General features: G+C 38.0%; 1 protein-coding gene across 3 annotated transcripts in view; it reads right to left on the reverse strand.

The window, feature by feature from the left end:
* The window catches only part of ANKRD28 (ankyrin repeat domain 28), a 127,761-nt gene that overhangs the window by 61,505 nt on the left and 50,956 nt on the right, over positions 1–15,300 (reverse strand). For all 3 annotated transcript variants that reach the window (XM_011933704.1, XM_011933703.1, XM_011933702.1), the window contains exons 5-6: positions 7,930–8,130; positions 6,310–6,397 (exon numbers count right to left, since the gene is read on the reverse strand). In XM_011933704.1, coding sequence (XP_011789094.1) covers positions 6,310–6,397 — 88 coding nt within the window. In that variant the 5' untranslated portion in view covers positions 7,930–8,130. The remainder of the gene's footprint in view (positions 1–6,309; positions 6,398–7,929; positions 8,131–15,300) is intronic.

The following is a 15,300-nucleotide window of genomic DNA, read 5'->3' on the forward strand; positions in this document are numbered from 1 at the left end:
TAAATGCTCCACCCCAGACCACTGTTGCTTTCATTCATTAGCCAGAACTTGTCCTAGGCCCCATCCAACCACACAAAAAGGCCAGGAAGGGGGCCATGTATCTGGAAGGTGAGAGAACCACTATTCTCCTTTCGTAACTTGTCACTTATTTGTCAGATTAGATTATACAGTGCTTTCTCCTCCTCCCACAATCCTTCCCACCTCTGTGTCTTTGTTCATGAAACACGTTCTTTATGTGGAACGTTCTGCTTGGATGTCTCCTCCCAGTCATTGTTATTATACTAATCCTTGAAGAAACATGTCAGATCCAACCTTTCCTGACCAACCCAATCAACTCTCTTCCCTAGAAGCCCTATAAGCCTTGTAATGTTTCTTAAACGGAATCATTAATTACTAACTCTTTAATTACTTTTTGTGCATGAATCCCCAAATATATACTTTCAGAAGACTGTTCTACTTCTTGATATGTTCCATAAGGCCAAGAGCAGCATACAAAACAAGCGCCCAATATATGTTAGTTATATTAAAGAAATTGCTTGTGATGTCATTTTTAAAATCCCTTCATAGAGAATGACTCTATAAAAAGTTAATAAATTATAAAATGAGGGTTTCAAACAGAGGCACCCCCCCTCAAAAAAATTAACCCAGGATACTGCAAGATGCATAAAGAACCAGGCAGATTCAGTTGTTTATATATAAATTATCAATTAAAGTAGATATTTTCAGCCTCTTTCCACCCATTTTAATATGAAAAAGAAATATCTACTATTATGTTTCTAGAAAAGAAATAATGCAATGAGTTGTTAATTTTTAAAAATCAATTAAACATTTTTTGAGACAGGGTTTTGGCTCTGTCACCTTGGCTGAAATGCAGTGGTACGATCACAGCTCATTGCAGCCTTGACCTCCTGGGCTCAAGTGAGGTGTGTGCCACCACACCCAGCTAATATTAACTTTTTTTTGGTAGAGAGAGGGTCTCACTATGTTGCCCAGGCTGATCTTCAACTCCTGGGCTCGAGGATCTTCCCATCTCAGCCTCCCAAAGTGTTGGGATTACAGGCATAAGCAACCATGCCCAGCACAAGGTAAAAAATATTTATTCAGTACCTTCTGTGTCAAAGTCATCACAATAAGATAATCTGAGGCTAAACTTGGTAACCTGAGGCTAAACTTCTAAAAGTACTGAAAGCAACAGTAAAAATGAACGTGTAAAGGGACCTTGAAAAGTTTGACAGCAGGAGCAAGCACAAGGTGGGAAGAAGAAAATGATTAATTCACTTGGAGATGAGATGGGGCGCTACAGAACAATGACAAATAATTCAATAGCGTTAAGTATAAGAGGTAGGGCCTAAAAGGAAATTAACGGAGCCTCAACCAGGAAATGGAAGGCCAGGGCTAATAAGGAAAACTGGGATAAATAAATTACAAGATTACACATAATCCCCAATGTCTCTTACACTAACACTGATGAATTCTCTGAATATAACCTAGAGGTGACAATGCTTGTACTTTAGGTCTGTCTGTAACAGCAGTGACCAGTCAATAGCTTCTTCCTTTCACATATTTAACTCTTTAATCCTGTATTCCTAGAATGGCTGAACAGTTTTAGAAGCTACATGTTGGTATTCATCTTATTCTGTGCTTAAGGGAAGGAAGAGACACAAAAAGGGTAATTATAAATCTCTGCCTAGTTATGCTCACAAATTAAATGGGCAGTGTTATATGGTACTATGGTTTAAATGTGTCCTCCGAATTTCATATGTTGGAAGTGTAATCCCCAAGCCAACAGTGTTAAGAGGTAGGAACTTTAAGAGGTGATTAGGCAATAAGGGCTCTGTCTTCATGAACAAATAATGCTATTTTGGGAGTGAGTGCCTTAGAAAAGATGAGTTTGACTCCCCACAATGTGATGCTTCAAGAGAGCCCTCACTAGATGCTAGTGCCTTGATCTTGGACTTCCCAGCCTACAGAACTGTGAGGAAATAAATTTCTGTTCTTTATAAATTACCCAGTCTAGGACATTTAATTTTAGTAGCATAAAATAAACTAAAACTTGTGGTGAGGTCCAAGAAACACAGAATATCTTTTTCATCTTCAACTGAGAGGCCTAAAAAGTGACACTTAGCAGGTGAGAAACAACAAAGCCATTCTAGACCCCCTAAAATACACACATCCAACTATTCTGGGAACTTAACTAGAGGTAACCTGCAAAATCCCCCTGACCTTCAGTTGTATGAAAACAGTTGTTTAGTCAAGCTTAATTCTTAGTAGGTAAAAGGCCTGATGCACTCTGCTTAACATGTAAGCCTCTTAATGTAAGATGTACAGTTTTACATCACATAACCTAGTTGTTCCTGTCTTGAAGAGTAAGCCACACCAGAATATTCAGAAAGACCGAGATGAAAATCTACAGGCTGTGAGAAAGGGACCTTAGGATGCAATAGGGAACTTGCTTTTGGCTGTATTACCTTCAATTAACACAAGAAAATGGCCCAGTACATAACTAACAGCACATATCTTTAGTGTAAACCACCATGCACCAAGCTTTCAGCTTTTGGCTTTAAAAATAGGGGCATCTGCAGAAGTTCAAGACCAGCCTGGTCAACATGGTGAAACCTCATCTCTACTAAATATACAAAAATTAGCCGCGTGTGATGGCAGGTGCCCGTAGTCCCAGCTACTCGGGAGGCTGAGGCAGGAGAATCGCTTGAACCTGAGAGGCGGAGGTTGCAGTGAGCTGAGATTGCGCCATTGCACTCCAGCCTGGGCAACGAGGGTGAAATTTTGTCTCAAAGAAAAAAAAAGGTGGGAGGGACATTTGAAAAGGATGTTCCTTTTTTTATCTTCCTTTACATTCACACTAAAGGTCAGAACTGCAATGCAATATGGATTCCTGGGCTTCTGCCCAGTGCATAGCTACATGGTGTCTACAGTTTCCTAGTCATCCAAGTGTGATGGAAGAAAGGCCATACCTTAGCTGCACTCAGTTCTCAGTGCTACTCCCGCAGAAAGTGGGACCCTGTTTAGGGTGATGATCCCATAGTGGGTAGAAAATTCTGAAGTACAGAGGGACTGGGGATGTTGCCCGCTTAGAAAGGAGAGCTTGCCCCAGTGGAGGTCAAAAGCATCACTCCATGGTCTGAAAGGGGAGGGGGAGAATGCACTGTCTTCTAACACCCAGGGAATTAAAATAAATACACTGCAGAAAACAGTTGGGATGTGTTCAATGAAAGCAGAGGTATACATACACAGGGTAGCAGAACCGCTGCTGGCCAAGGTGAAGGCACCAGAGCTCTATGTGGAGAGGTGGAAGATGCTTCATGAGCTAAATCCCAATCCCAGGGGAGCTGGTAAGACCACGGTCAATGACAGACACACTTAACCTTATCTCCTATTTGGTCAGAGCAGGACAAGCAAAAGTATGCTGTGAGGTATGGGGGAGAACATATGGTACTGGTCCCTGCAGTCACGGCAGTCAACAGATCCCTCAGCAAAGGGATACCAACTACTAGTACCTCATACTATGCCACAGTAACCCTAGATCAAGTTCAGCATACACTTCATTCTGAAACAGACGTTTCCTCTCATGCCTCTGACAGAAGAGCGGCATTGGATTCTTGATGAAGCCAGGAATATTCTGTTGAAAACGTCTGGAGGCATGTTTTTTTCACATGAGGGGAAAAAAGTTTCTTTTCACAAACAAGCCCAAATCCTTGTAGCAGATATGTGGAAAGTATTAGAAGAAAAAGGAGATGGCTGCTTTAAGACATCTCCAGACCAGGCGCAGTGGCTCACACCTGTAATCCCAGCACTTTGGGAGGCAGAGGCAGGCCGATCACCTGAGGTCAGGAGTTTGAGGACCAGCCTGGACAACATGGTGAAATCGTGTCTCTACTAAAAATACAAAAAAATTAGCCAGGTGTAGTGGCGGGTGCCTGTAATTCCAGCTACTTGGGAGGCTGAGGCACGAGAATTGCTTGAACCTGAGAGGTGGACTTTGGAGTGCGCTGAGATCGTGTCACTGCACTCCAGTCTGGGTGACCGAGCAAGACTCTGTCTCAAAAACAAAAACAAAAAAAACAAAAACTCATCTGCAGTATTACTTGTTTGCTACTACAGATTACTTCAGCTTCTTGCTCACCTTAGACCTCTGAAATACTCTTATGAACTACTGAAGAACCTTTCCAAAGCAGAAATACTGTCATATGGGGATAAGCAAGAGTAGGAAATCAGCATGCTCACTTTGGTTGTGCTGAGCTGATCTGCGATTGCCCTCTGGGTGGGGCTTATTGGAAAAAGAACGAAAAACGACGTATCACCGTGTATTCCCAACTTCATCATTTATCTGCTTAATTTTGACTGTATTTTTCTTTTCTGTGGACACACTGTTAGAAATAGTAAAGGCACTTTGTTTTCTTTAAGTATCATTTCTTAAAATTAATCATGCCTTATGTGACTAATCTTCAGTGATAATATTTCATCTACTCAATTGATATCATTTCTCAAAATGTAATTTTGATACAAAGGAGAGAGATAAGCTACGGTCTCTGATGCATGAGTGCTGTTGCTTTTGTAAAAAATCAGTATTGACACCTTATTTTTAATGTTTTATTGGTAATGAGAGTGGGTTTTGTACACCATGATCTTCAATTTAGCATACCTATGTAGAATTTTTTTTTCAGAGTAACTATACTGAAATTGAATAATGATTTTCAAAACTTTTCTTAAAAAAGAAAAAAAAAAGGATTCTACTGCTTTTGGTTGTTTTCATTATAGGTATAGGACTTCCCGGGGTCCTGTGGGTATCTATAACTGGTTTGATATATACAGACATATAGGTATAGACTTATCTATCTAGAAAGAATGTATTATAACTGGTTTGTATCTATTTTACATATTATACAGTTGACCCTGGAATAACAAAGGTTTGAACTGTATGGGTCCACTTATACATGGATTTTTTTAACACCACATGTGGTTCAAAAATACAGTATTCAGGGGATGTGAAACGCTCATACATGGAAAGCCAACTTTTTGTACACATGGGTTCCCCATGGCTGACTGTGGGACTTCAGTAAGCAAGGATTTGGGTATAAGCAGGTGGTCCTGGAACCAATCCTCCACATATATGAGGGATGGACTATATAGCTCTTGAGTTAAAATTCCTCTATTCAATCTTCTGTTAATCTTTTATTTTTTAAATGAGAGTCAAGAAAAGACAAAACCAAGAACAGAAAGTAATGAGGATAAGCTATGGCTCTAAGAAAAGTGGTTAGCTAGATGTCTTTGTAATCAGGTAATGTGACTGGTAAATCAGGGAATGGTACAAGTATTACACAGAAAACATGTCAGTTCATATGTGCTTTTTCCCACCCAGGAGTTAAAAGAGCAGAAGCACAGAATTATAACCTCTGGCAGAAGAAAAAAAGCCCTGAGCTCTATGGCTGCAAAGTGAGTTCTTTCAGCTGTTTAAAGAACCTTGAAAAATGAATGTCTACATCCATGGCTTCTTCCCAGAGGCACAACCCCAGCCTTATAGGACTTTAAGGATTTATGGCAAGGTGTACTTCCTCTACACTTAGAGATCTACTTTCCTCTGCAGTTTTAGCAACCAGAAGCGAGCATTTCCATTCTGCTGTTTTTGGGTGCATTTTAAAATATCCTGTGATAGGCTGATTTGCCTCCCAGGTTCTGCAAGAACCAATTAATGTTTCTGTTAATGCTGTGGTCACAGTTGCATAGGTTTTGGGTGGTCTATCCCAGGCCTATTATTCCCATGAGCTCTATTAGTTTTAGAGTACAATTTTGCAGACTGTAAGATTTTTCAAGAACATATATATTATGTTACAGCAGAAAAGTCTGTATTTCAAGCCCCAGTTTCTTTCTATAAAATTACTATTATAGAAATCAAACATGATAACACACATTTAATCCACTAGTTGGCCCAAAATAATAGGCTTCTTAATGTATCTTTGTTACTTTTACCTTAATATTCTCATACAAACAAAAATGGGTATGAGAATGGGCTTTAGTAAACATCAGTCCTAAATTATGTACTCTAGCCTGTGTCTGGGACGTCTCTTCCTTTAAAGGTAAATGGAATTAATTTCAAACAGCTTTTAGATGAACTGGACTCAGTGCACTCCAAACCTCCCCTGTTACCAGGGTTGTTCTACCTGGGCATCAAACTCAGATACTGTGTAGCTTTTCAGTACCCTTAAAGACAAATGTTATATCAATAGCAAGAACTTGAAATGCACAACTTTTCTAAATCTATAATACCACAAACTAAATTTAAAAAGTACATACCCATATATGCTGCCCAATGGATAGCACGCCTATCTTTCTTGTCAAAAGCATTAATATTGGCACCTCTAGACAAGAGTAGTTTGACCATCTGGAATAAAAGTAAACATGGTGTCATCAAAATTGTGAAGCACAACTGTCTATAAGTGTACATTTGTGACAGTTACTTATCTCAATTTCTCTGGCACTACATTTCTGCAGTTGCTGAACAGAAGGAGCTAGACTAAATACTTAAGGTCATTTAACATAACAGGACAATGTATGAAAAAATGGTTAACTGTGGGTACTACTGAAGTCAGGCATCAGTACCTTTTTAAGATGCCACTTTGCACCTTGGTATTTTATGAACTAAATACAAATCTGGAAAGTCTAAGGCTGAATATTTAATAAGAGGTTTTGTTCCTATTCATAGTCCAAAATGTTAAAAGTGCATTCTCATTCTAGAAATGTCTTAAACTTAATTCAAACACAAACATAGTGCCTATAATATAATTAGACCTGAAGGTCACTGCATAGTCTGTGTGTACCAAAAATAGTAACTGCAACTAACCATATTTATGATAATTTCTCCATTGGAAGGCTACTGCAGATTTCAAATAGGGATACATCTATAACCTTAACTGCAGTAGAGGCAAGGATTCTTTATATTGCAAAATCAGAGAAGTACAGTAGTCTCCCCTTATCTGCAGTTTCGCTTTCTGCATTCAATTACCTGTCATCAACCATAGTCTGAAAGTAAGTGACTACACTGCAGTTAGTGGGATATTTTGAGAGACAAACTACACTCATGTAAATTGTATTAAAATTGTTCCACTTTATCATTATCTCTTACTGTGCCTAAATTATAAATTAAATTTTGTCATTGGTATGTATAGAAAAAAAACATAGTATCTATAGGGTTTGGTACCATCCAACGTTTCAGGCATCCATAGGGGGTCCAGGAATATATCCTCTGTAGATAAGTGGGAACTACTTCGAAAAAGACATGACAGCCACTAGCTCCCAGCCACAGAATCTTGGGAATATTACTTTACCTATGAGTTTCTATCCCTGCAACAAAAATGAAAGACTAGACAAGTTGGCTTCAAAGGTTCTTCTGTTACCTTCTACAAATCTTCAGCATACACATAAACTCCAACCTTTGCTATGACAACACCTGCCACAGACAACATTTGTTGTGTAAGATAACTAAATAGCAATTTTCTTAAATTGTTTTGATGGTTCTGTCACTAAAGAATTCTCTTGATTAAATGTTAATAAACTACTAAAAAGCATGTTTTCTAAATTCTGCCTTCCTTTGCTATTTACTTTACTTCTAGGAGAACAATAACATATCGCTGTCTTCACATATTTTTTCCTCCCACAATAATAGAACATACTTTTCCTGTTGTGTTAGAAGAGTTAGCAGTGTTCTCCTTGGTCACCCCAGGTTGACTGTGCACAAGTAGTATCTACTAAATACATTTCTAAACTTAAGAAAGTTATAAAAGGAGGCAAAATTAGTCAAAAATGAGAAAGAAAAATAGTTCTGTACGCTTTTACTATGCAAAAATGCAAGTTCTTTAATAACTGGGAGGGGGAGGGGTGGACAGAAGGAGAGAAAAATCACTGAATGCCACCTACCTCACCATGTCCACTGAAAGCTGCATGATGTAATGCAGTCCTCCCTGCTCGATCAGATACGTTTACATTACTCAGAAGAGGTACCAAAGCTTCAGCACACTTTACAGCTTTATTAGCAGCAGCTATATGTAAAGGGGTTTGCCAATTTTTGTCTCGAGCATTAACATCTGCAGAATGCTTCAAAAGTACCTGAACTGCTTCCTAAAACATATGAAGATAAAAATTACAAAAGACAAATGAATACAAGTGAGTAAGAGTTTAAGAAGTTATTTCTATATATAGTGTGCATGTTTGTGTATAAATATATATGTGCATAAATCTACATTTATTGTGTATTGTGTATAAATCTACATATGAAGAAAATAAAAAAGCTCTCATAGAATTCACTATAAACAAGTAGGAATTTACCCAAGGAAACAAAACATTTTGAATGTAAAGGCGATACTCAGAGTACTCAGAGCCATATAAGATGCATCAAGATCAAATATTCCCTTTCCCTACCCTACCATTAAATGCATAAACATTCCTATCAAAATATGCAAGAAGAAATACTAACAACTATTATTTAAAAACATTCATTTCTTATATCTTATTTTTATAGGTAACAAGATACAATTTATACTTTGAATAAATAGTTTTTTGGTTTTAAGAGACAGAATCTCACTCTGTTGCCCAGGCTGGCGTGCAGTAGAGCAATCATAGCTCACCATAACTTCAAATTCTTAAGTGATCCTCCCACCTTAGCTTCCTGAGTAGCTAGGACTACAGGTGCATGCCACCATGCCTGGTTAATTTTTTAATTTTTTTGTAGAGACAAGGTCTTGCTATGTTGCCCAGGCTGGTCTCAAACTCCTGGCCTCAAGTGATCCTCCTGCCTGGGCCTCCCGAAATGTTGGGATTACAAATGTGAGCCAGTTGTAGAGCCATGCCTGGCTCTTTGAACAATTTTAAGTAATAGATTTATTACTTTACATTGCATATATAAAAATTACAAACATACTCAATGTATTATATTTTTCAATGTATTATACAGGCTATATTTTTACAAAATGAAAAATCACTAGGATCTATTTCATGGAGGAAAAAAAAAAAAAGACACAACATATACAAAGTTGTTTTTGCAGTGTTGCTGAGAGAGAAAGTTAAGGCAATTTAAGAGTCTACTGCCCAAGGGATTTATCTCCCAGAAGCGCATGGAAAACCTCACAACACTACCTCTATAAATTGGACTCATGGCAGAATTCCAAGGAATTCAGTAGGCCTTAACATTAACCAATCTAATCAGAACTAAACTCAGCAAAATTTTTCTCCTTTCAGTGATAATCCTACTTTTTGGTAAATGAATGCCAAACTACGTATGAAAATGAAAACGACCAAAACCAAAACAGAATATGGGTTCTCATGTCAATTCTATTATTTACAAGGCATACTATTCAAGTCCTATAAAACTAACCCTAAATGTTCTTATCTGCAAAGAAGATGGGGGTGGGGGAAATAACATCTGCCTACCACTCTTTTCAAGTATGCTATAAAGCACAATAAACTAATGTACATGAAAAGTGTTAGAAAGTGAAAATAGCTATAAACATACAGAGCATCCAGGAAGACTGAACAAAATACTATTAGCCATGAATCACCCATACCATTTTAGGCCTCTGAAATAAAAAGTAGTCGGAACTGTTTGAAACATGGGAAATAGCACCAGTACTTAATAGGGTTGGCAAAAGACTGAAGAGATGCCCAGTTATCTATCAAATTGCGAAGGAAGTCAGCCAGCTAATCAAAGACATATGGAGGCCACAATTCCATAACAGTGATTTATCCAAAAGAAATTTTTAAAAAGTCCATCCAAGAATGCTCATAGCAGTTTTATTCCTAACCACCAAAAACCAGAAATGCAAATGTTCATGAATAGAAAAATGGATAAACAAATAGTATATCTGGTACTATAATATTCCTCAGCAATGAAAATGAACCAATAATGCATGAAACATGGATAAATCTCAAAAACGTTGAACAAGAGAAGTCGTGACACAAGAATACATATTGTATGATTCCATTTTTATAAAGTTCTAGAATACGGAAATTATGCTGAGAGAAATCAGAACACTGGCTGCCTCTGGGGACAGGGAAGACTGATTGAAAAGGGACATGAGGGGACTTGCCAGGTAACAGAAATCTTCTATATCTTGACTGGGATAAAGGTTACACAGGTGTATACATTTGGCAAAACTTAAGGGTGTACACTAAAAAAATTCATGCATTTTAATTGTAAGTTATATTTCAATTTAAAAAGGAATATGGAAAGAATAGATAGAGAACACTCACAAAATTATGGACAACAAGGTATAAACACTATCAAGATTCCTGATCCTCACCTCTGAGAAGAGTACACTGTGACTTGGGGGATCTAAAACTAACACTATATTGGGAAATGTTAGTAGGTATGTTAGTGGATATAATAAATAATTTAAAATAAAATGAACAATTTGTAATTGGATAAACTGGGCAAATACAGAATACTAGAGATGTCAGCCTTGCCTTATTCACTCCCATTCTGGAATTCACAATACAAACATTAAAGCTTCTGGAAAGTTTGGGAAATACTTATGTTCCATTAGTAAAAACAGGAAAATCAATTCTACATTTTTGTTTCACTAAAAAGCAGTAACAAATCTGGTTGATAGCAGGTGAGCGTAGGTAAGTGGGCACCTAAATAAGGCAATAAGCATAGCAATTAAGACACTGCAGTATCAAGACAGATCAAGGTGTGAACCCTGAGTCCATTATTTCCTACTCAGAGTAATACATGTCAGATCACAATAGCAGTGGTCTTTGAAAAATCAGAGAAAACTGAAGAAAATCCCTAAAGGCTGGAGACATTAAAAAAGAAAAGGTGAATTTCTAGAACTACAAATCAAAGAGCCTGATTTCATACCCTAGGATAATTCTACATCATATTATCAGTGTATCATCATAAGCACACAGAAAATAATGTTGGGATAACCAAGGGCACAGATGATTTTATTAACAAAAAATATTATCATAGTAATCTAAACTAAATTTTCAGAGTATGTGTAAGAAATGCTGCTTGTGTGTCTTGATTTTTTTTAAAGTAAACATTCCATGACATTAATTCAAATGAATTATGAAGTATAGGATAATGACTAAAGGTTAAACAACTGTACTCAGAGAGTATTTATTATTACCTTGGGGCCAATATAAAAGAGGCTTCACAGTACCAGTTTTCCCCTTTGGTTCTATCTTTTTTAGCATTTCTTACCATTGATTTGAAGGAAAGTACAGGAAAAACAAGGGCTTAACATATTTGCAAATAAACACAAAAAGCCTGGAGAGACCACACAATATCTCATGTGATAATAAAATTTAAACTCAGTTATCTTGATAGACCTAAAATGTAATTCCTGATTAGGTTAAAATGTAAGTTGTATGCTCTCCAGTAGTGTGATTTGGCTTTTTTAACACACACACACACACACACACACACACACACACACACACACACACACACCCTCCCCCCCAAAAAACAAACAAAAACCCAACTCCTAACACTCAGATATCTATTTATTCAGAAAAATATGCAGCATTTACACAGAGGTGAACTACACACTACTATTAAAGAATGACAGTCGTAAATCATAGTAGTAGAGACAGACTGAGACAGCCAGCTAGTAGGAGGTAGTGTGGAAACTATGTCACTGAAGGAGAGTTGGGGTGTCTGGGATATTTAACCTGAAGCAGTCTCTCTTAACATAGGTTCACTGAGATAATTAAGCACTTAAGGTAGTACTGTATGTGCTAAATTAAGTTCTCTCCTATGCATCTACCACTGTGCTAGCTATTCTGTCCTTAGGAGAATTTAGAAAACAGTCACTCCAATCAGCTTGCACAGGGTTTAGTTCTCTCATGGTATTTCAAAAATATAAACCAAAAGCCATCAGTGAAAAACTCATCTCTCTGTGGCCATAGCTATATTTTCTGTTAAATGTAATAAGCATAGCTACTTTTGCTCTCAGGACTTAATGAAAATAAGTAACGATAGTGAAAGTGATACTCTTGACACTACTGAATAGGTTTTCTGACAGTTTCACTAGTTAGGAGACTTTATTTTCAAAAGAAAAATGATACTCAGTGTTTACAGAAGTTGTATCCTTTCAGAATGGCCACATTTTATAGCTGTTTCTCATAATCCTGCAAAAGAGTATCAATACTACACAGCCTTGTAATTTTTAGTTTTCTTTTTTTTAGATCGAGTTTCACGTTTGTCACCCAGGCTGGAGCACAATGGCGCGATCTTGGCTCACCTCCACGTCTGCCTCCCAGGTTCAAGCAATCCTCCTCAGCCTCCAGAGTAGCTGGAACTACAGGCACGCACCACCAAACCTGGCTAATTTTTTTTTTCCTGTATTTTTCATAGAGATGGGGTTTCACCATGTCGGCCAGGATGGTCTCGAACTCCTGACCTCAGGTGATCTGCCCACCTCAGCCTCCCTAACTGCTGGGCTTCCAGGTGTGAGCCACTGCGCCTGGCCAATACCATATTTTCTTTATCCAGTCGTTGATTGATGTGTATTTGGGTTGGTTCCGTATTTTTACAATTGCAAATTGTGCTGCTATAAACGTGTGTACCAGTATCTTTTTCTTATAATGACTTCTTTTTCTCTGGATAGACACCTAAGTAGTGGGACTGCTAGATCAAATGGTAGATTTAGTTCTTTAAGGAATTTCCACACTATTTTCATAGTGGTTGTACTAGTTTACATTCCCACTGACAGTGAAAAAGTGTTCTCTTTTCACTGCATCCACACCAACATCTATTATTTTTTGATTTTTTGACTATGGCCATTCTTGCAGGACTAAGGTGGTATCGCTTTGTGGTTTTGATTTACATTTCACTGATAATTAGTGATGTTATTTTTCCATGTTTGTTGGCCCTCTGTACATCTTCTTTTGACAATTGTCTATTCATGTCCTTAGCCCACTTTTTGATGGGATTCTTTCTTATTTTCTTGCTGATTTGTTTGAGTTCCTTGTAGATTCTGGATATTACTCCTTTGTTAGGTGTATAGATTGCAAGGATTTTCTCCTACTCTGAGTTGTTAATGCTGCTGATTGTTTTCTTTATTTATTTATTTTTTTGAGATGGAGTCTTGCTCTATCGCCCAGGCTGGAGTGCAGTGGCACAATCTCGGCTCACCACAATCTCCACCTCCCGGATTCAAGTCATTCTCCTGCCTCAGCCTCCCAAGTAGCTGGGATTACAGGCGCGTGCAACTACGCCTGGCTAATTTTTGTATTTTGAGTAGATGGGGTTTCACCATGTTGGCCAGGCTGGTCTTGAACTCCTGACCTCAAGTGATCTGCCCATCTCCCAAAGTGCTGGGATTACAGGTATGAGCCACTACGCCCAGCTTTTGCTGACTGTTTTTCTTTTGCTGTGCAGAAGCTTTTCAGTTTGAGTCCCATCTATTTATCTTTGTTTTTGTTGCATTTGCTTTTGAATTCTTGGTCATGAAGTCTTTGCCTAAGCCAATTGTCTAGAAGGGTTTTTCTGATGTTATCTTCTAGAATCTCCATGGTTTCAGGTCTTAGATTTAAGTCTTTGATCCTCCTTGAGTTGATTTTTGTATAAGGTGAGAGATGACGATACAGTGTCATTCTTCTACATGTGGCTTGCCAATTATCCCAGCACCATTTGTTGAACAGGGTGTCCTTTCCCCACTGTTTTTGTTTGCTTTGTCAAAGATCAGTTGGTTTTAAGTATCTGGCCTTACTTCTGGGTTCTATTTCTGTTCCATTGCTTTATATGCCTATTTTTATACCAGTACTATGCTGTTTTGGTGACTATGGCCTTGTAGTATAGTTTGAAGTAAGGTAATGTGATGCCTCCAGAATTTTTCTTTTTGCTTAGTCTTGCTTTGGCTCTGCAGGTTCCTTTTTGGTTCCATATAAATTTCAGAATTTTTTTTTCTAATTCTGTGAAGAATGATGGTAGTATTTTGATGGAACTTGCACTGAATTTGTAGATTGCTTTTGGCAGTATGGTCATTTCTGCACCATTGATTCTACCCATCCATGAGCATGGATGTGTTTTTAATTATGTTGTCTATGACTTCTTTCAGCCGTGTTTTGTAGCCTTCCTTGTAGAGGTCTTTCACCTCCTTGGTTAGGTATACTCCTAGCTATTTTACTGTTCTTCTGCAGCTATTGTGAAAGAGAATGAGTTCTTGATTTGATGCTCAACTTGGTTGCTGTTACTGTATAGCAGTACTACTGATTTGTGTACATTAATTTTGTATCCTGAAACTTCGCTATATCCATTTACCAGTTCTAGGAGCTTTTTGAATGAGTCTTTAGGGTTTTCTAAGCATGCGATCATATCAGCAGCAAACAGTGACAGTTTGACTTCCTCTTTACTGATTTGGATGCCCTTTATTTCTTTCTCATGTCTGATGTCTCGGGCTAGGACTTCCAGTACTATTTTGAATAGAAGTGGTGAAAGTGGGCATCTTTCTAGTTCTCAGGGGGAATGCTTTCAAGTTTTCCCATTCAGTAAAATGTGGGATGTGGGTTTGTCACATATAGCTTCTATTACCTTAAGGTATATCCCTTCTATGCTGATGTTGCTGAGAGTTTTAATCATAAAAGGATGCTGGATTTCATCAAATGCTTTTTCTGCATCTATTGAGGTGATTATGTGGTATTTGTTTTTAATTCTGTTTATGTGGTGTATTACATTTACTGACTTAGGTATGTTAACACCACCATCCATACACCCCTGGTATGAAACCCACCTGATCATGGTGGATTATCTCTTTGATATGCTGTTGGATTTGGTTTGCTAGTATTTTGTTGAGGACTTTTGCACCTATGCTCATCTGGGATGTTGGTCTGTAGTTTTCATTGTTACGTCCTTCCCTGGTTTTGGTATGAGGGTGACACTGGCTTCATAAAACGATTTAGGAAGGATTGCCTCTTTTGAAATAGCATCAATAGGACTGGTATCAATTCTTCCTTGAATGTTTGATAGAATTCGGCTGTGAATCTATCCGGTCCTGAACTTTTTGTTTGTTGGCAATTTAAAAATTCTCATTTTAATCTTGCTGCTTGTTATTGGTCTGCTCAGAGATTCTATATCTTCCTAGTTTAATCTAGGAAGGTTGGATATTTCCAGGAACTTATCCATCTTCTCTAGGTTTTCTAGTTTATGCGTGTAAAGGTGTTCATATTAGCCTTGGATAATTTCTTTTTTTTTTTTGGAGACGGAGTCTAGCTCTGTCGCCCAGGCTGGAGTGCAGTGGCGCGATCTCGGCTCACTGCAAGCTCCACCTCCCGGGTTTACGCCATTCT

Source organism: Colobus angolensis, unplaced genomic scaffold, assembly GCF_000951035.1.
Source record: "Colobus angolensis palliatus isolate OR3802 unplaced genomic scaffold, Cang.pa_1.0 Scaffold129, whole genome shotgun sequence".
NCBI classification, from domain to species: domain Eukaryota; kingdom Metazoa; phylum Chordata; class Mammalia; order Primates; family Cercopithecidae; genus Colobus; species Colobus angolensis.